The sequence below is a fragment of the Eschrichtius robustus genome, chromosome 10 (assembly GCF_028021215.1).
Source record: "Eschrichtius robustus isolate mEscRob2 chromosome 10, mEscRob2.pri, whole genome shotgun sequence".
Taxonomy (NCBI): Eukaryota; Metazoa; Chordata; class Mammalia; order Artiodactyla; family Eschrichtiidae; genus Eschrichtius; species Eschrichtius robustus.
Window position 1 is genome coordinate 104,243,917 of NC_090833.1, and position 20,888 is coordinate 104,264,804.

The following is a 20,888-nucleotide window of genomic DNA, read 5'->3' on the forward strand; positions in this document are numbered from 1 at the left end:
GGTGGCCCAGGGATTCTGGTGGCTCCCCCCAGTGTGATGTCTATCTCCACTGAGGAGCTCAGGGTGGTCCTTGATGTGGCAGGTAAGAAAATCAGTTTTTTAATTGATACAGAACCACATTTTCTGTCCTGATCTCTCACACTGGGTATCTTTCCTCCAAAAGCTGTACAGTGACTGGTGTCGACAGAAAGCCTCACACCCGTTATTACTTCACTGAGCCTCTCACTTGTCAATTTGAACAGCGTTTGATCTCACATGGCTTTTTAGTTGTGCCTGAGTGTCCTACCCCACTACTGGGAAGAGAGATTCTGGGTTCACTCGGAGCCGTATTACGAGTAAGACAGACCAGCCGGAAGAACAAGGTCCTATTCCCAGCCGTATTCTACATGCAGTAAACCTTGCAGACTGGGACAAAGAAACCCCTGGGAAGGCTATAAATGCCCAACCTATAAAAATTAGCCTTAAGCCAGAAGTTGCTTATCCTAACGAGAGACAGTACCCCATAAAGTTGGAAGCAAAGAAAAGGTTTGCAACCCTTCATAGATAAATTCTTTTTTTATTTGCCCTTCTTTTCTTTCTTTTTCTTTTTATTGGAGTATAGTTGCTTTAAAATGGTGTGTTAGTTCCTGCTTTATAACAAAGTGAATCAGCTATACATATACATATACATATATCCCCATATCTCTTCCCTCTTGCGTCTCCCTCCCTCCCACCTTCCCTATCCCACCCCTCTAGGTGGTCACAAAGCACCAAGCTGATCTCCCTGTGCTATGCAGCTGCTTCCCACTAGCTATCTATTTTACATTTGGTAGTGTATATATGTCCATGCCGCTCTCTCACTTTGTCCCAGCTACGCTTCCCCCTCCCCGTGTCCTCAAGTCCATTCTCTACATCTGCGTCTTTATTCCTGTCCTGCCCCTATGTTCTTCAGAACCAATACCACATCTTCTTTATCCATTCCTCTGTTAATGGACATTTAGATTGCTTCCACGTCGGGGCTATTGTAAATAGTGCTGCAATGAACATTGGGGTACATATGTCTTTTTTTTTTTTTTTTCCAGAATTTTTTTTAAATTATTTTTTAATTTTATTATTTATTTTTAATTTATTTATGGCTGTGTTGGGTCTTCGTTTCTGTGCGAGGGCTTTCTCTAGTTGCGGCAAGTGGGGGCCACTCTTCATCGCGGTGCGCGGGGCTCTCACTGTCGTGGCCTCTCTTGTTGCGGAGCACAGGCTCCAGACGCGCAGGCTCAGTAGTTGTGGCTCACGGGCCTAGTCGCTCCGCGGCATGTGGGATCTTCCCAGGCCAGGGCTCGAACCCGTGTCCCCTGCATTGGCAGGCAGATTCTCAACCACTGCGCCACCAGGGAAGCCCCCATATGTCTTTTTGAATTATGGTTTTCTTAGGGTATATGCCGAGGAGTGGGATTGCTGGGTCATATGGTAGTTCTGTTTTTAGTTTTTTAATGAACATCCATAATGTTCTCCATAGTGGCTGTATCAATTTACATTCCCACCAACAGTGCAAGAGTATTCCCTTTTCTCCACACCCTCTCCAGCATTTATCGTTTGTAGATTTTTTTGATGATGGCCATTCTGACTGGTGTGAGGTGATACCTCACTGTAGTTTTGATTTGCATTTCTCTAATAACTAGTGATGTTGAGCAGCTTTTCATGTGCCTCTTGGCCATCTGTATGTCTTCTTGTGAGAAATGTCTATTTAGGTCTTCTGCCCATTTTTGGATTGGGTTGTTTGTTTTTTTGATATTGCGCTCCATGAGCTGTTTGTGTATTTTGGAGATTAATCCTTTGTCAATTGCTTCATTTGCAAATATTTTCTCCCATTCTGAGGGTGGTCTTTTCATATTGTTTGTAGTTTCCTTTGCTTCACAAAAGCTTTTAAGTTTCATTAGGTCCCATTTGTTTATCTTTGTTTTTATTTCCATTACTCTAGGTTGTGGGTCAGAAAAGATCTTGTTGTGATTTATGTCAAAGAGTGTTTTTCTTGTTTTCCTCTTAAGAGTTTTATAGTGTCTGGTCTAGAATTTAGGTCTTTAATCCACTTTGAGTTTATTTTTGTGTATGGAGTTAGGTAGTGTCTAATTTCATCCTTTTACATGTAGCTGTCCAGTTTTCCCAGCACCACTTATTTTTTAATAATTTTATTTATTTATTTGGTTGCACCAGGTCTTAGTTGTGGCTTGAGGGCTCCTTAGTTGTGGCTTGCCAGCTCCTTAGTTAAGGCATTCAAGCTCCTTAGCTGTGGCGTGTGAACTCTTAGTTGCGGCATGCATGTGGGATCTAGTTCCCTGGTCAGAGATTGAACCCAGTCCCCCTGCATTGGGAGTGCTGAATCTTAACCACTGTGCCACCAGGGAAGCCCCCCCAGCACCACTTATTGAAGAGACTGTCTTTTCTCCATTGTATATTATTGCCTCCTTTTTCATAGATTAGGTGACCATAGGTGCATGGGTTTATTTCTGGCCTTTCTGTTCCGTACCGTTGATATATATTTCTGTTTTTGTGCCAGTACCATACTGTCTTGAGACAATGGAATACTACTCAGCCATAGACAAAGAATGAATTTTGCCTTTTGCAGCAACATGGATGGACTTGGAAGGTATTATGCTAAGTGGAATAAGTCAGATGGAGAAGGACAAATATTGTATGATATCACGTATATGTGAAATCTAAAAAATAAAACAAACCAGTGAACATAACAAGAAAGAAGCAGACTCACAGATACAGCGAACAAACCAGTGGTTACCAGTGGTGAGAGGGAAGAGGGAAGGGACAATATAGGGGTAGGGAATTAAGATGTACAAAATATTATGTATAAAATAAGCGACAAGGATACAACATAGGAAATACAGTCAATACTTTATGGTTATTATAGATGGAGTATAACCTTTAAAAATTGTGAATCACTATATTATATCCCTGCAAATTATATAATATTATACAAATAAAAAAGTAAGAGAAAGTGATACAAGAACAAAACTCTAAAGTTCCAGCCATTTTAGGCCCAATTCTCACAGGTTTTAAGAATTGGTACCTGAAAGTAACACAATATTGTAAACCAACTATACTTCAATTTTTTAAAATGGAAAATTAAGAAAAAAAAAGTATACATTCTAATGGTAAAAAGAAAAAAAGAATTCGTGTTTATGTGTTCCCTTTCATGCAGAAGTGGGATGCTTACAGAGGCACTAAGCTCCTCATATTTGGGATCTGTACCCTAAAAAGGCTGTTCTGGGACTCAGATTCACAGACCACCGTCAGTGAGAGGGCTCATCTAGTACTGAGTCAGCCAACATTGAACACAATCCATGAGCACCGTCCACTCTTCCTCCCAGAGACCATGGCAGACACTAGGAGCAGATCCCTGTCCTCTCTCCCTGGAGCCCAGATAGAACTGAAGGTTCACTAACAAAACCAGACGTGGCACATGACATAGAAGCTATTTGACACTCACGTGTCCCACCCATGTCCCACCCTTCCCACTCAGGTCCATAGATGAACAGGAGGAGGCCCACGCATGACAGCCCAATTCACGGATACCAGACACAGGGCTGCATGTGGATGCCACTTCTCCTCACTCTCTCCTCAATTGTAAACATCTACCAATAAATAATATAAATAATCCCACACCTATAAAATTGTCAGTTGGAAATGATGGACACTTTAAAAGTTGCTGGTCATCTAATCCTAGACAAAGTCAAACTCCCATATGAGGGAGAATTGATCCCACCAATGCCTCCCACGGCAATGGGCCTCGTACTCCTCCCCGCTCTGTATTTTTACTGATTTTATGGTTGCCTGCTCCCATCCAGGGAAACCACGTAGTCAACCTAGTAAGTAACCTTTCCAAAAGGTTTCCCACGTTCATATAAATCTATACAAAAACATTAAAATGGAAAGATGCTTATCATAAAATATTAAGTCATCATTAGACATAATTAAGTACACACATAACATGGGTGGATCTCACAATTTAAAAAATACACGTAAAACGTGCAATTCTGGTAGGATGACAAAGTGCTCTGAACTAAATGACATCCTAAATCAACTCTCAGTACATACACAAGCATAAATATTTATAAATACTTCCACCATCATTTATCAATGACATTTCATAAATATTACTCCAGTTTTACTTAAAAGTTCTAGAACTCTACAACATATATCGGATGAGAGTGTTCCTTCAAGTATTGGTCAAGTACCGGCTGTTTCATCCAGGCTGGTGTCCAATCATGTGTCCCTTTCCAGAAGAAAAGGTAAAGTAGGGAAGCTGTAGTTTCCTAAAGAGATTCTTTTAGACTCAGGACACAGCAGAGCCTGCTTCACCATCTTCATAGACATACTTTCCCGAGCCCACCAGGTGGTTCCGAATCGTCTCCTTTGCCAGTCTTTCCCCCAGCGTTTCCAAGGCGTCCAGCAGGGTGTTGACTGAGGCCTCCCGTCCCTTGTTGCTGACCCAGGTCTCTAGCATTTCATACAAGGCATCCTGAGGGACCCGGACCCCTTCTCTGACCAGAAGGATCTCATTTCGTGTGAGGCCCAACTGCCTCATGAGTGAGTTCCAGGAGTTAGGGGACACGGCGGTTGCAAAGTAATCGAAGAATAGTCTCAGACCTAGGTTGGGGGAAAGTCACAGAGACAGAGTTGGGACAGGCTTCAGAAAGGGCAGAGGACCCTCAATCAGGCCTAGACCCCAGGGTGGGACCTCAGGAGCTCCCCCTGCTGGTGAACCTGCTGCTCTGCGTCCCTGACATGCTTCCCATCAGCAGAGAATCAGGCCACACTGCATGGGCCTCACCTGTGCCCAAGGCACTGCAGGGAGTCCAGGTCACCAGAGAGTCCTGCCCTAAGGGGGGGATGAGGGCCCACCAGGGAGGGGAGATGGACGTCATGGAGGGAGAAGGCAGTCTGTGGTAGGAGAGAGAGGGCGGGACACAGTGGTGCAACAGACTTCAGAGGAGGGCACCTGCCGTTCTCACGACAGTGAGGTCCCCCGTCTGCCACCTCTGCACTGGGGACAGAGCAAGGGCCTGGAGGGAGGAAGGTCTCTGGCCTCACGCCCAGCTCGGCCTTGCTGACTGACGCTGTGGCAGAGCTGGATGGGGACAGACTCGGAGCAAGAATTTAACCCATAAAATGGAGCAAACACCACCCACCTCCGGGACTGTACTGGGGATTGAAGGAGATGTGTGTGAAATGCAGTGCACACCACCGTCCATAGGTACATAAGGTGGGCACCGAACACAAACTTGTATTTTCTAACAGCTACACTGAAAAACGTAAAAAGTAACAAGTAATAACTAATTTTCATAAAATATGGTACTAACTCAATATATTCTAAAAATTTTCATTTCAACATGTAATCAATATCCAACAAACTGTTAATGAGACATATTACAGTCCTTTTTCCTACCAAGTCTTTGCAGTACAGTATCGAGTGATACTACAGCTCTTCAGATCTGGCCACAGGTCGGGTGCTCCACAGCCTCCTGCGGCCAGTGGGTGCCCTGCTGGACGGCACAGCCCCTTACATGCCTCAGGGTGGGCCAACCTGGCCCTGAGCAGCAAGGGAGGAGGGAGGATGGGGGGGGGGGAGGGAAGGACCGGGAGGTGTTAGTGGACACTGTTAGGGGACAGAGGGGTGCAGGGTGGGGAGAAGAAGAGGGGGGCTGAGAGGGAATTAGAGTCCCGATGGTCCAGTGACAAGCCATCGCCTGCTCTGAGTTGCCCTAACAGCTATGGGGACAGCAGTTAGGACACTGTCCCTCCTCCCTCCACTCGTGCTCCACTGCCCGGGGAAAACACTCACTTTCAGTGGGGTCTGCACCGTTTGCTGGAACCAGCAGCCTTCTCCTCGTCTGAGACCCTTCAGCTCCTGCTGGTTCCTGTAAAACACAGTGGAGAACAGCTTTGGTCTTAATCAGGGGTCCTGGGTTCCAGAACTGAGCCCGGCAACCAGCCCGCTGTGTGACATGGGCAGTCACCTTCCCTCCCGGGTCTCTATGGAGATGGAGCGGAACCTCCCACCCTGAGCAGTTCACAGGCTCATGTACTCATGGAGGGACATGTTTCCTGCAGTAATGCTCACTTCTTAAGTATCTGCTCCAACTTTGACAACTGTATGCAGTGGAGTAGCCATCACCCAATCAAGACAGGGAACATTCCCATCCCCACACAGTCCCTTCTGCCCCTTCTAGTCTTTTCCCACCCACCTCATCAGGAGACAAGCGCTCCATCCCAGCCTTCCTGGGACTCAAATGAAGAGTATTTACAAGGGCATTTTGGAAAATCTAAAGTAAGTGTCTATTCCATGTACATGAAGGTGCTTTGATCAGTAATAATGTACCATATCAATAGCCTAAATAAGGGAATGAAAGCATCTGATAGCCTCCATGGAGACTGGAAAGGCATTTGGTAGAAGTAAACATGAATTGTGACTTTTTAAAAATACCTAAAAATAGGAGGCTGCATCCACAATGATAAAATTTTCTATATGGACACAAGAGTCAACATCATTCCTAATGGTGAAATATTGGAGGCATTCCCAATGAAATCAAATCAAGACCAAAATATCTGTCTTCTCTAAGCATCTTTGAACATAAGTTCTGGACTATGCAGCAATCAAGATGTGAAGCAAAAATGAGGCAAGGCTAGGGGAAGGGGGCAGAAAAAATTATTATTATTTTAATATGGCTGTATATTTTAAAAACCCTAAGGTTTAAGCTACAGTACTTAAAAATGAGTGCATGTCTTGATGAATGTTACAAACATAGCAGAAACAACATATTAGAAAATGAGATTATAAGAGGACCAACCATTAAGAGTAATAAAGAAACAGCTTTGACAAGAAATAGGCATAATTTATCTGAAAAACTCAAATCTTATTGAGTCATAATAAAAACCCTTGACTTGAAATGCTATCTCCTTTTTAAAATATATTTTTTTGAGTTATAGTTGATTTACAATATTATATTAGTATCAGATGTACAATGTAGATTCAAAATTTTTAGAGATTATACTCCATTTAAAGTTATTATAAAATATTGGCTAATTCCCTGTGCTGTACAATCTATTTTTGTAGATATTTGTTTTGTATATAATAATTTGTACCTCGTAATCCCCTACCCCTATTTTGGCCTCCCACCTTCCCTTTCCCCCTGGTAACCACTAATTTGTTCTCTATGTCTGTGAGTCTGCTTCTTTCTTGTTATATTCATTTGTTTTTTTATTTCTTAAATGCCACATTAGGTGATAACATACAGTATTTGTTTTTCTCTGTCTGACTTATTTCATTAAGCATAATACCCTCCAGGTCCATCCATGTTGCTGCAAATGGCAAAATTTCATTCTTTTTTATGGCTGAGTAGTATTCCATTATATATATATGTGTGTGTGTGTGTATGTGTATATATATATATATGTATATATATATATATATATATCTCACATCTTCATATCCATTCATCTGGGTTTTTTTCTTTCTTTTTTGTATTTATTGTGGTAAGAACACTTACCATGAGATCTACCCTCTTAACAGATTTTTAAGAGTACAATACATTTATTGTTATCTATAGGCACATTGTGGTAATGCAGATCTCTAGAATTCATTCATCTTCCACAACTGAAATTTTATACAAGTCGATTAGCAACTCCCCATTTGCCCCTCTCCCCAGCCCCTGGCAAGCATCATTCTATTTCTTGCTTCTGTGAGTATGACTATTTTGGATATCTCATATAAGTGAAATCATGCAGTATTTGTCCTTTTGTGACTGGCCTATTTCACTTAGCATAATGTCCTCAAGGCACATCCGTGTTGTAGCGTATTGCGGGATTTCCTTATTTTTTAAGGCTGAACAATATTCCATTGTATGTATATACCACATTTTCTTTTTTTTTAAAAAATACATCTTTATTGGAATATAATTGCTTCACAATACTGTGTTAGGTTCTGTTGTACAATAAAGTGAATCAGCCATGTGCATACATATATCCCCATATCCCCTCCCTCTTGAGCCTCCCTCCCACCATCCCTATCCAACCCCCCTAAGTCGTCACAAAGCACCAAGCTGATGTCCCTGTGCTATGCTGCTGCTTCCCACTAGGTATCTACTTTACTTTTGGTAGTGTATATATGTTGATGCTACTCTCACTTCACCCCAGCTTCCCCCTCCCCGCAGTATCCTCAAGTCCCTCCTCTATGTCTACGTCTTTATTCCTGCCCTGTCACTATGTTCATCAGTACCATTGGTTTTTTTTTAGATTCCATATATATGCGTTAGCATATGGTATTTGTTTTTCTCTTTCTGACTTACTGCACTCTGTATGACAGATTCTAGGTCCATCCACCTCACTACAAATAACTCAATTTCGTTTCTTTTTATGGCTGAGTAATATTCCATTGTATATATGTACCACGTTTTCTTTATCCATTCATCTGTCGATGGACATTTAGGTTGCTCCATGTCCTGGCTATTGTAAATAGTGCTGTAATGAACATTGTGGTACATGACTCTTTTTGAATTATGGTTTTCTCAGGGTATATACCCAGTGGTGAGATTGCTGGGTCATATAGTAGTTCTATTTTTAGTTTTTTAAGGAACCTCCATACTGTTCTCCATAGTGAGAACTGAGGGTTGTCTTTTCGTCTTGTTTATTGTTTCCTTTGCTGTGCAAGAGTTTAAGTTTAATTAGGTCCCATTTGTTTATTTTTGTTTTTATTTTCATTACTCTAGAGGGTGGGTCAAAAAAGATTTTGCTGTGGTTTATGTCAAAGAGTGTTTTTCCTATGTTTTCCTCTAAGAGTTTTATAGTGTCTCGTCTTACATTGAGGTCTTTAATTCATTTGGAGTTTATTTTTGTGTATGGTGCTAGGTAGTGTTCTAATTTCAATCTTTTACATGTAGCTGTCCAGTTTTCCCAGAACCACTTATTGAAGAGGCTGTCTTTTCTTCATTGTATGTTCTTGCCTCCTTTGTTGTAAATTAGGTGACTATATGTGTGTGGGCTTATCTCTGGGCTTTCTATCCTGTACCATTGATCTATATTTCTCTTTTTTGTGTGTGTGCCAGTACCATACTGTCTTGATTACTGTAGCTTTGTAGTGTAGTTTGAAGTCAGGGAGCCTGATTCCTCCAGCTCCATTTTTCTTTCTCGAGATTTCTTTGGCTATTTGGGGTCTTTTGTGTTTCCATATGAATTGTAAAATTATTTGTTCCAATTATGTGAAAAATGCCATTGGTAATTTGACAGGGATTGCATTGAATCTGTAGATTGCTTTGGGTAGTATAGTCATTTTCACAATATTGATTCTTCCAATCCAAGAACGTGGTATATTTCTCCATCTGTTTATGTCATCTTTGATTTCTTTCATCAGTGTTTTATAGTTTTCTGAGTACAAGTCTTTCACCTCCTTAGGTAGGTTTATTCCTAGGTATTTTATTTTTTTTGTTATGATGGTAAATGGGATTGTTTCCTTAATTTCTCTTACTGATTTTTCATTGTTAGTGTATAGGAATGCCAGAGATTTCTGTGCATTAATTTTGTATCCTGCAACATTACCAAATTCATTGATTAGTTCTAGTAGTTTTCTGGTGGCATATTTAGGATTTTCTATATATAGTATCATGTCATCTGCAAACAGTGACAGTTTTACTTCTTCTTTTCCAATTTGGCTTCCTTTTATTTCTTTTTCTTCTCTGATTGCCATGGCTGCGACTTCCAAAATTATGTTGAATAAGAATGGTGAGAGTGGCAGGGCAGAAGTTGAGACACAGATGTAGAGGATGGACATATGGACACCAAGGGGGGAAAACTGCGGTGGGGTGGGGATGGTGGTGTGCTGAATTGGGCGATTGGGATTGACATGTATACACTGATGTGTATAAAATTGATGCCTAATAAGAACCTGCAGTATAAAAAAACAAACAAACAAAACAACTAATACTAAACTTTCATTGGGTTATTTGTATGGAAATATGTTAATATAAATGTTTCAGACATTACATGAAATTTCTAAAAATCTTATATTTGTATTTGTATGGAAATATGTATGGAAATATGTTAATATAAATGTTTCAGACATTACATGAAATTTCTAAAAATCTTATCTGTTCTGGTATAATGTTATAAGTAATAATCCTAGTTATTACTTTAAAATGTATATCTCAGAAATAACTAATTTTCTTGTCAACTGCATTATTATGAACTTTCATCAAATCTTTAACTGTGGTCATTTTTAAGTCTTTTCTCATTTACAGACAGTTCTGGGTGTACTCTGATGCTTTTGCAAATATGTTCCTATTAAAGGGTTTCATCTTCAAGAAATTCATGGAAAAGACTCTGACAAGTACAGGTTTCTGGTAACTGACTGTACTGCTGAACTGAATGAATAAGCATTTTCAGAACTCTAATGAAAAACTGATGAACTCAAAAAAGTGCTAACAAAAGATCAAGATGAAAAAAAAAATTTAATTACATGGGACTGAGTGAACTGATGAGGATGAGTATAATTTTTGTGACTTTCTGTCTGAATTAAAAAAAAAAAAATCCCACAAGGACTCAGAGGCAAAGAATATACAAATCAATTTTCACTGCAAAGTAAAGGAGCTGTTACAGTGGAGGATTACTGGACTGAATGTCAATATTATGACATAGTATGAGTGTGTTTCAGGTTTGGTAATTGCAATCATTGTTGCTTTTGTTGTGGTCATCCATGTACAATGCTTCGTGTCAGTCTATTTATCTCTTGTAAAAATAAAATACACTGTGTGTGTGTGAAAAAAAAAAAACAATGGTGAGAGTGGACATTCTTGTCTTGTTCCTGATCTTAGTGGAAATGCTTTCAGTTTTTCACCATTGAGTATGATGTTTGCTGTGGGTTTGTCATATATGGCCTTTATTATGTTGAGGCAGGTTCCCTCTATGCCCATTTTCTGGAGAGTTTTTATCATAAATGGGTGTTGAATTTTGTCAAAAGCTTTTTCTGCATCTATTGAGATGATCATATGGTTTTTATTCCTCAATTTGTTAATATGGTGTATAACATTTATTGATTTGCATATATTGAAGAATCCTTGCATTCCTGGGATAAATCCCAATTGTCATGGTGTATGATCCTTTCAGTGTGTTGCTGGATTCTCTTTGCTAGAATTTTGTTGAGGATTTTTCCATCTATGTTCATCAGTGACATTGGACTGTAGTTTTCTTTTTTGTGATATCTTTGTCAGCTTTTAGTATTAGGGTGATGTTGGCCTCATAGAATGAGTTTGGAAGCATTCCTTTCTCTGCAATTAGTTGGAATGGTTTGAGAAGGATAGGTGTTAACTCTTCTCTAAACGTTTGGTAGAATTCCCCTTTGAAGCCATCAGGTCCTGGACTTTTGTTTTTGGGGAGTTTTTTGATTACTGATTTGATTTCATTATGGGTAGTTGGTCTGTTCCTATTTCCTATTTCTTCCTAGTTCAGTCTTTGGAGCTTGTACATTTGTAGGAATTTGTCCATTTCTTATATGTTTTCCAATTTATTGGCATATAGTTCTTTGTATTAATCTCTTATGATCCTTTATATTTCTGCGGTGTTGGTTTCTCCTTTTTTTACTTATGATTTTTATTGGCTTGGGTCCTCTCACTTTTTTTCTTGATTAGTCTGGTGAAAGGTTCCTCAATTTTCTTTTTCTTTTCCAAGAACCAGCTCTTAATTTCATTGATCTTTTCTATTTTGTTGTTTAGTCTCTATTTCAGTTATTTATTCTCTGATCTTTAGGATTTTTTTCCTTCTACTTATTTTGGGTTTTGTTTATTCTTCTTTTTTTTTGTTCCTTTAGGTGTAAGGTTAGGATGTTTATTTTAGATTTTTTTTTTTTGTTTCCTAAGGTAAGCTTATATCACTATAAACTTCCCTTTTAGAACTGCTTTTGCTGTGTCCTATAGATTTTTGGATCGTGGTGTTTTCATTTTCATTTGTCTCCAGGTATTTTTTAAATTCTCCTATGATTTTTTCAGTGCTCCATTGGTTGCTTAGTAGTATACTGTTTAGACTCCACATGTTTGTGTTTTTTTTTTGCAGTTTTTTTTTTTCTAGTAGTTGATTTCTAGTCTCATAGTGTTGTGGTCAGAAAAGATGCTTGATATGATTTCAAATTTCTTAAATTTATTGGGTTTGTTTTGTAGCCTAGTATATGATCTATCTTAGAGAAATGTTCCATGAGCACTTCTGTACAGCACAATGTATATTCTGCTGCTTTTGGATGGAATGTTCTATATATGTCAATTAAGTAAATCTGGTCTAAAGTGTCTTTTAGGGCCAGTGTTTCCTTATTGATTTTCTGTCTGGATGATTTGTCCATTGATGTAAGTGGAGTGTTAAAATCCCCTACTATTATTGTGTTACTGTAAATTTCTCCCTTTATGTCTGTTCATATTTGCTTTATGTATTTAGGTGCTACTATATTGAGTGTATATATATTTACAATTGTTATATCTTCTTCTTGGATTGATCCCTCGATCATTAGGTCATGTCTTTCTTTCTCTCTTGTTACAGTCTTCGTTTTAAAGTCTGTTTTGCCTGATGTAAGTATTGCTACCCTGGATTTTTTTTAATTTCTATTTGCATGGAATACCTTTTTCCATCCCCTCACTTTTAGTCTGTGTGTGTCTTTAGAGCTAGTGGGTCTCTTGGAAGTAGCATATATATGGGTCTTGTTTTGTGTCCATTCAACCACTCTATGTCTTTTGATTGGAGCATTTAGTCTTTATTCATTTAAAGTAGTTATTGATAAGTATGTACTTATTCTCATTTTGTTAATTGTTTTCAGATTTTTTTGGGTAATTCTTTTTAGTTTTCCTTTTTTCTTCTTTTGTTCTCTTCCCTGTGACTGACGACTATCTTTATTGTTATGTTTGTATTCCTTTCTCTTCTGTGTGTGTATGTAATATAGATTTTTGATTTCTGGTTACTGTGAAGTTTATATAATCAAACTATCTACATGTATTTGTGTGATTTATTTGCTGATCTCTTAATTTCAAAAGAATTTTATAAACCCTGTTTTTTTATTCCTCTTGTGCCTCAATTTCTGTTTTTGACATCATATTTTATATCATTTTGTTTTCTATATTTCATTACTACTTATTGTGTATATAGATAATTTTACTACTTCTGTTTTTTACCTTCCTACTACCTTTGTATGTGATTGATTTACTACCTTTACTGTGTATTTTCCTTTACCAATTAGCTTTTTATTTTTGTAAGTTTCATGTTTCTAGTTGTGGGTTTTTCTTTTCCACTGAGAGAGGTCCCATTAACATTTCTTGTAAAGCTGGTTTGGTGGTGCTGAACCCTTTTAGCTTCATTAGGTCTGTAAAACTTCTGATATGTTCTTCAAATATGAATGAGATTAGAGTCTGTCATACAGAGTGAAGTCAGAAAGAGAAAAACAAATACAGTATGCTAACACATATATATGGAATCTAAGGGGAAAAAAAAAAAAGGTCATGAAGAACCTAGTGGTAAGACGGGAATAAAGACACAGACCTACTAGAGAATGGACTTGAGGATACGGGGAGGGGGAAGGGTAAGCTGTGACAAAGTGAGAGAGTGGCATGGACATATATACACTACCAAATGTAAAATAGATAGCTAGTGGGAAGCAGCCGCATAGCACAGGGAGATCAGCTCGGTGCTTTGTGACCACCTAGAGGGGTGGGATAGGGAGGGTGGTAGGGAGGGAGATGCAAGAGGGAAGAGATATGGGAACATATGTATATGTATAACTGATTAGCTTTGTTATAAAGCAGGAACTAACACACCATCGTAAAGCAATTATACTCCAATAAAGATGTTAAAAAAAAAGTATGAATGAGAGACTTGCCGGTTAGAGTATTCTTGGTTGTAGGTTTTTCCCTGTCAACAGTTTAAATATATTGTGCCACTCCCTCTGGCCTGCAGTTTCTGCTGAAAAGTCAGCTCATGGCTTTATGGGAGTTCCCTTGTATGTTTCTTGTTGTTTTTCCCTTGTTGCTTTTAATATTCTCTCTTTATCTTTAATTTTTGCTATTTTAATTACAATGTATGTTGATGTGGTCCCCCTCAGGGGTTATCAGGGCTACTGCCAGTCACTGGTATGCAGAACCAGATCCTGAGATCTCTGGATGCAGGGCTATGGGTGTCCCGAAGCTGGTGTCAGCCCACTAGTGGATGGGATTGGATCCTGGGGCCACTGACTGAGGGGCTCAAGGTGTCCCCTTGGCCTATAGTTGACCTGCTGTTGTGCATGGCTGGAGCCCAGTGGGGTCCCAGAGCTGATGCCAGCCGGCTGATGTATTGGCTGGGTCCTGACAAGGCAGCTGAGGGGCTGCAGTGTTCCTGGGGCTGGTGCCCAGTAGATCCTGGGGCTTGTGTCTGCCCACTGGTGGGTGGAGCTGGGTCTCTGGCTGCAGGGCCGTATGATTTCCTGGGACTAGTGCCTGCACACTGGTGTGCGGGGCTGGGTCCTGGGCCCACTGGTGGACAAGGATGTCCAGGGGCAGCTGTGGGCTCAGGTGGTCTTAAGTCAGGCTGCCTGCTGGTGGGTGGGGCTGTGTCCCTGCTTGCCTAGGTGCTTGGCCTGAGGCATCCAAGTGCTGGTGCCTATAGGCTGGTGGGTGGAGGTAGGGCTGGATCCCAAGGCTAATAAGCTAGAGGGAGAATTCCAAAATGGTGCTTGCCAGCACCAGTGTCCACGTGGTAGAATGAACTCCCCCAAATTGCTACCAGCAGTGTCAGTGTCCCCAGGATGAGATCCAGGTGCCTCTTGCCTCCCCGGGACTCTCCAAAATCAGCAGGTAGGTCTGACCCAGACTTCTTTCTGCTCTTCCCTGGGTCCCAGTGGTTGTGAGATTTTATGTGCACCCTTTAAGATGCAGTTTCTATATCCCACAGCCCTCTGGGTCTCCTGAAAGTAAGCCCCACTGGCCTTAAAGCCAAATGTTCTAGGGGCTTGTCTTCCTGGTGCAGAACTCCTGGTCTGGGGAGCCTGATGTGGGGCTCAGATTCCTTGCTCCTTGGGGAGAACCTCTGCAAATGTAATTAGCCTCCCAATTGTGGGTTGATCACCCAGCGATATGGGTTTTTACTGTACTATGTCTCAGCCATCTTGTGGTTCCTTCTTTATATCATTAGTTGTAGAAGATATTTTCTTGTAGATTCTGGTATTTCTTACCAAGAGTTCCTCTGTAAATAGTTATAATTTTGGTGTGCCTGTGAGAGGAGGTGAGCTCAGGGTCTTTCTACTCCACCATTATGTTTAATCTCTCAATGTTATCTTCTTTGATAAGAACAATATTGAATATTAACCAGATCTTAATTCTTCCTAGATTAATTTATGAATTTAAGGTAATACAAAATATATCAATAATTTTTTTAGGCGTGGAAGATATCTTATAAAATAATTCTAAATTTTATCTGGGTAAACAATACATTTTGAAAAAGTAAGAGGTATTGCTCTCTCAGATATTAAAACATATTAAACAGTTTCATTGGTATAATATACAGATGACATATGCATAACGATTTCAGCAAAGAATCACAGAAAATTATCCCTCACAGTTACCTGAATTAAAAAGAACTAAGTGGCTGGAGAAAGATTACAGGATGAGGCTTTCATGAGTCACTGAGAAACTTTCTATACTGTTTAAATTTTCTCACTGTGGAGATATGTTAACTACTGTGAAAAAAATGTGTAAAGTGATTAATCAGGATGGGGGATTATTTGTCTTTTTTGTTTGTTTGCTTCCTTTTATACTTTCTCTTTAAAAAGAATGCAGTATATAGTTGACCCTTGAACAACATGGGTTTGAACTGCACAAGTCCATTTACATGTGGATTTTTTTCACTATATATGCACTACAGTACTATATGATACATAGTTGGTTGAATCTGAGGATGCAGAGCCACGGACATGTGGATTTTGGAGGGTCTGTGTCCCTATCCCCAGCTTTGTTCAAGGGTCAACTGTCAATGCAGGAAAAAACCCCAAAAAGAACACTCTAGATGGAAAGAGATCATTGTCCATGTAAATATTTCGCATGTGATAAAGGAGAGGCCAAAAGCAGAGGGAAATGGGAGAAGCAGTTGCTAAATAGGGTTATAGGAAGGAGACAGTGACTCAGAATTCAGGGAGCTCCTCACATCATATCATGTCACAAAATAAATTCCAGTTAGGTAAAATTGTTATATGCTAAAAATCATCATTAAAATTTAAAACCCTAAGAAATTAAAGAATTTCATCTTATGTTGTGGGGAATGACTTTCCAACCTTACAAAGAATGAGAAATGTTTGCACAGGTTGACTACTCAATGTCAAAACTGATGAACAGATATGAACCCAAACCAGATGTGCATGTGTGTGTAGACAGTAGAAAAGCACTTCTACAAGTTGACCCCAAAATTCTACTTCTTCTAAGAAGCCACTATACAAATATGATCAGCTATCTGGACGAAGATTTATTTTCATGTATGTTCAGTGTAATAATAATTTTGTAATGAATTTGATATTCCTATTATTACGAGGAATGGCTTACTATATTATTTTACAACTATGCAGTGGAATATTATGCAGCCCTCATTCAATCATTCAACAAATATGGGAGTGCCCACTCTATGCCTCCTTGTTCTAGACTGAGGAAACAGTGAGAACTGGACAGATAATAAATAGCGTAACATTGCATAGAGCTGACAGTCTACCATATCAGGGTAGCAGGTTCCTTTCCCCTTCAGGACCCTGATTTCCCTCTATCACCACTTCCCCATGGGACAGGAGACCTGACCAACATTGGTCTTTCCCTGTTTCTACTGCAGTCCTGGGCAAGAAGAAAGACCACCACAGACTCACCAGTAAATGTTTTGCTTCCTCCGTAGACTGTACCATGACACCTGTCAGCTTGTCCTGCTCCTGGTCTTCTAGGTCCTTCTTGGCCACCAGAATGGACAGCGAATCTCTGTTGATCAGCATGTTGTTGTGGGCATTGTCCAGAGCCCCAGGACCTCTTGGGGGACATGAGCACCAGAAAAAGACCTTGGGAAGGCAAGGAGCTGACTCAGGAGTCCATACCCACAGATCCCTGCAGCGTCTGGGGGAACACGGTGGGTTCTGCCTCCCCACCTACTCCCATTTGTCCCCCCACAAGGTAGGCACAGACTCAGCACATCCATGGCTCTGCTGATGGCACCAGGACCCTAGTGCTGTGCTAAGGGGGGTTCAGCACCCCTTCCTGACACCCTCCATGCCCCAGGGTGCATCAGCGTTATGGGGTGAGGGCGCCTCACAAGCAGTAAGAGGGACAAGGTTAGCACTGCCAACCAGCCTTAGCGCTGCTCTCAACAGGCCAGTTGCTCTCCTACAGTCAGCCCAGAGCTCCTAGGCCACTTGAGAGAGCCAGGGACAACAGTATAGGACAAACTGGGGACCGTGTCCACCCAGGGCCAAGCAGTTACTGAGGGCCTGATGCCACCAGGTCCTGGAGAAACCAACTCACTTTGTCCATGCACTTAGGGTCCACACCACGACCTAGAAGAGAAGAGGCATCCACCTGAGCAGTGTGGAGGGCCCTCTTGCAGCACCTCCCTCCCCAGGGACAGTGCCAGGGACAGGGTGTGGGCTCGGGGCTCAGACACTGAACAAGGAGCCCCGGGCCTGGTGACAGGGAGCGGGCCATTCCAAGTCTGGAGAACCCTCGGGGAGGGAGAAGAGAAGGGGGAAAATGAAATAAAATGAAACCCATGTAAAATCTCTGTGGGGTTCTGCTGAACGACCCTCTCCTCCTGACTCTTGTCACCCAGTCAAGGTGCTGACCACCTCTCTGCCCCGGCTGGGGGTCCTGAAGACATTAAGAACTGACCCTGCCCCCCGCTACACCAGACTTGGCCAGGGGGAAGAGAGGACCGTCAGCTGAGATGGGAGACTGATGTGATCCCGGCTTCGTAGGAGCAGGTGAGGTGGGAGGTGGAGGGGGATCCCGGGGAACAAGATCAGAGCCGGGCCAGGAGGAACCGGAGGAGTGGGGAGACGGAGGGGGGCCAGCGCCTCCCCCTTCCCTCCCAGAACCTCACTTCGAATGAAGACCCGCCAGAAAACATATGTGATCGGCACCAGCAGCAGGAGGACACCGGCAGCTACACTTCCGATCACCAGCTGTGAAGCGCCTGAGGAGGGAGAGGGAGTGGTGGGCAGTCTCCGGCTCATGGTCACTGTCTTTCCAGGAACCAGGGCCTCCCCACTGGCCTGGGTACCTGATTTTCGGTCCACACATTTGAGGTCACTGAAGGGGCTACAGGGCGTGGCCACGACCATCCCATCAGGGCACCTGGGTACAGACACAGGGAGGACATGGAGGGGATCCGTCAGGGAAAGCTGGCCGGATGAGGAGAAAGAGGGAGAAAACTCCCACCTGGGGTACCCTGACAAGACGGTGCAGGAGGGACAGGCTTGTCCTGTCTGCAGGGCTGGGTCCCCTCACTACCCCTTGTCGGGTGGGAGAAGGATCTGGGCTTGTGCACTCCAGCCCCCAGGGCTCCTGCTGAGTGTTCAGAGCTGCCCCTTAAGGAGCTGGGCCTTCTCTGCAAGGCCTACACTGGCCTCCCTGGGCTGCAGGGGAAGCCTGAGTGAAGGGGCATCTCATCCAAGTCAAGGGTCAGAAGGGTTTGGGCACAAGCCAAGCCTCATCCTCCAGTCAAGCTTTAATACAAGGACCCTCTTGTCCTCCACCTGTTGACTCTTCCGACCAATCGCAGCCAGCACTGGAGCATCAGAGAAGAGCTAATTACTATTGGCCCCTAAATCCCCAAATAGGAAAGATTCAGATCTTATTGGGGAACAAGGGCTGGATGTGAGGCCAGCTGAGTTGGCTCGGGTTTCATGGGAACCTTGAAGGAGCTAAATGCTCAATCTTATTATGACGTGGCTGTGGGCACTTTTGTGTTCATGGGCCCTTTCCTGCATAAAAAAATATTAAAAATTCCATTTTATGACTGAATTGTTATAAAGATGAATATAAGCCCGGCTGCATTCTACTCATTTTTTCCCCTCTGATATCTTTTTAAAAGAAATGAAAACTTCTATTGACTGCATCATGGATGAGCTGTTGGGAACCACCTAGGCTCCCACGTCTCACCCAGTGCTGCACTTCTGGCAGAACTCAGGTGAGTCTTCTTCATGGAATGTTCCAGGTTTGCACTGACACTGTGTGTCCTTAGTCACCGTGCAAGGGGTCCTCTCTTCTTCACCTGAAGACAAAGGATAAGGTTTGGGGATATGTTTCCCTCGCATGACCTTCAACCCTTCTTCACCAACCAAAAACCCACCCACTCAGCTCTCCTCAGTTCATTGTAGCTTTGGGGGTCAAATTCTGCAGCAACACATGTGGGGCACATAAAGGACAGCCCCTGTTCACCTGTCACCGATACTCAGAGGTATGAGAAAAGGACCATGATTCATTATTTAATGCATTAGGACAAGGAGGGAAATCTTTTAGCTCACAGGGTCAGTAGGAAGGGCCGGGTATAATCTGAGAGACCCTGGATGGAGAGGAACCCTTGGGTGACTTCCCAAAACCTAGCCCTGCTGGAGAGATGGAGGGGCCCTAAGTTGTAAAGGCTGAAAGAGGCCAAGTCTCTGCCAGGAGCACAGAGCACAGGCTAAGAGGGGCCTGGCCCAGGACTAGACCCACGTCAAAGCTCAAACCTAGCACTTTTCCACTTGGCCAGGCCTTTTCTTATGCTGTAACTATACAGATCCCATCCCTCTCCCCCATGAAAGGACAGATTACTTTCCCACCACTTTCATCTGATGATTTAAAAGATTTACATACTATGTGGCATGCATTATAAAAATAATTTCTATTTTTTGTATTGACCTAAGACATAGTCATAAAACAGGGTATGATGAAGACCAAGAAGGACTGGAATTGGAATCCAGGTGTCCTGATACCATGTTGGATACAATTCCCACCTCATCATGCCTGCACTTGTTATGGGCCCGCATGTTCTGTACCTGATTTACAGATTGTACATGGTAAGCAGGAAGGGAGCATATTCCAGTGATTAGTAAAGTCCACTCCATTTGTACAGGATACACAGTTTTTTCCACCTTCTGATACATGGTATCCTAGGAAGGGAGAGAAAATCTGGTGAATGAATCCCGACAGGATTCCCAGGGGCTGGCAGTGGTGACTGGGGGACTCCTCTTTTGGCCATCGCCAGAATCCAAATGGGGAAATTCATTTTACCTGGCATCAGCCAGTTCATCAATTCTGCATCTACTATATACCCTTGACTAACATTGCAACATAAATTTATTACAAGTCAATATAAAATTCAAATATTACAGGAGCCACGTTAAAAGAGCAGAAGGAAACAGCTCAAATTAATTTTAATAATGCATTTTAATCAATATATTCAAAATAATATCACTTAAAGATGTAATAAACATAAAACATTCAAATATTTTACATTAGTTTTTCAAAGTATGTCTTAGAATCCAGGGATTATTTCTCCCTTACATCACTCACTATTTGGAGTAGCCATATTTCAAGTGCTCAATAGTCACATGGACCTAGTGACTACTAAATTGGACAGCACCATCAGGTCCCTAGAGAGTCACAGAAGAAAGTCTTAATCCCTGTCCTCAATGAGTTCCAGGTCAGTGGAAGACACAAACAAGATCAGAAGTAATATGACAATCACAGACAAGCCTTCAGTTAAAGTTCATGCCATCCTCCAACAAAATGGAAGGAAAAATGGGTCCTGTATGTAAAGAGTCAAAGAAAGATCCAAAGAAAGTGTGTCTTTGTGCCTTGGAATACAGAGGCATTCTCCAGGCACTGAGATGAGACCTTGCA

General features: G+C 41.8%; 1 protein-coding gene across 2 annotated transcripts in view; it reads right to left on the reverse strand.

Moving 5' to 3' along the window:
* Positions 1-2,689: 2,689 nt before the first annotated feature.
* LOC137770293 (tumor necrosis factor receptor superfamily member 10A-like) overlaps positions 2,690-20,888 on the reverse strand; it is a 42,325-nt gene continuing 24,126 nt past the window's right edge. The window contains exons 3-10 of one of the 2 annotated variants that reach the window (XM_068552897.1): positions 20,042-20,155; positions 19,164-19,275; positions 18,283-18,356; positions 18,103-18,195; positions 17,529-17,560; positions 16,886-17,068; positions 5,831-5,906; positions 2,690-4,635 (exon numbers count right to left, since the gene is read on the reverse strand). In XM_068552897.1, coding sequence (XP_068408998.1) covers positions 4,322-4,635; positions 5,831-5,906; positions 16,886-17,068; positions 17,529-17,560; positions 18,103-18,195; positions 18,283-18,356; positions 19,164-19,275; positions 20,042-20,155 — 998 coding nt within the window. In that variant the 3' untranslated portion in view covers positions 2,690-4,321. Of the gene's footprint in view, positions 4,636-5,830; positions 5,907-16,885; positions 17,069-17,528; positions 17,561-18,102; positions 18,357-19,163; positions 19,276-20,041; positions 20,156-20,888 lie in introns of both variants that reach the window. The other variant, XM_068552895.1, reaches the window with a different exon arrangement.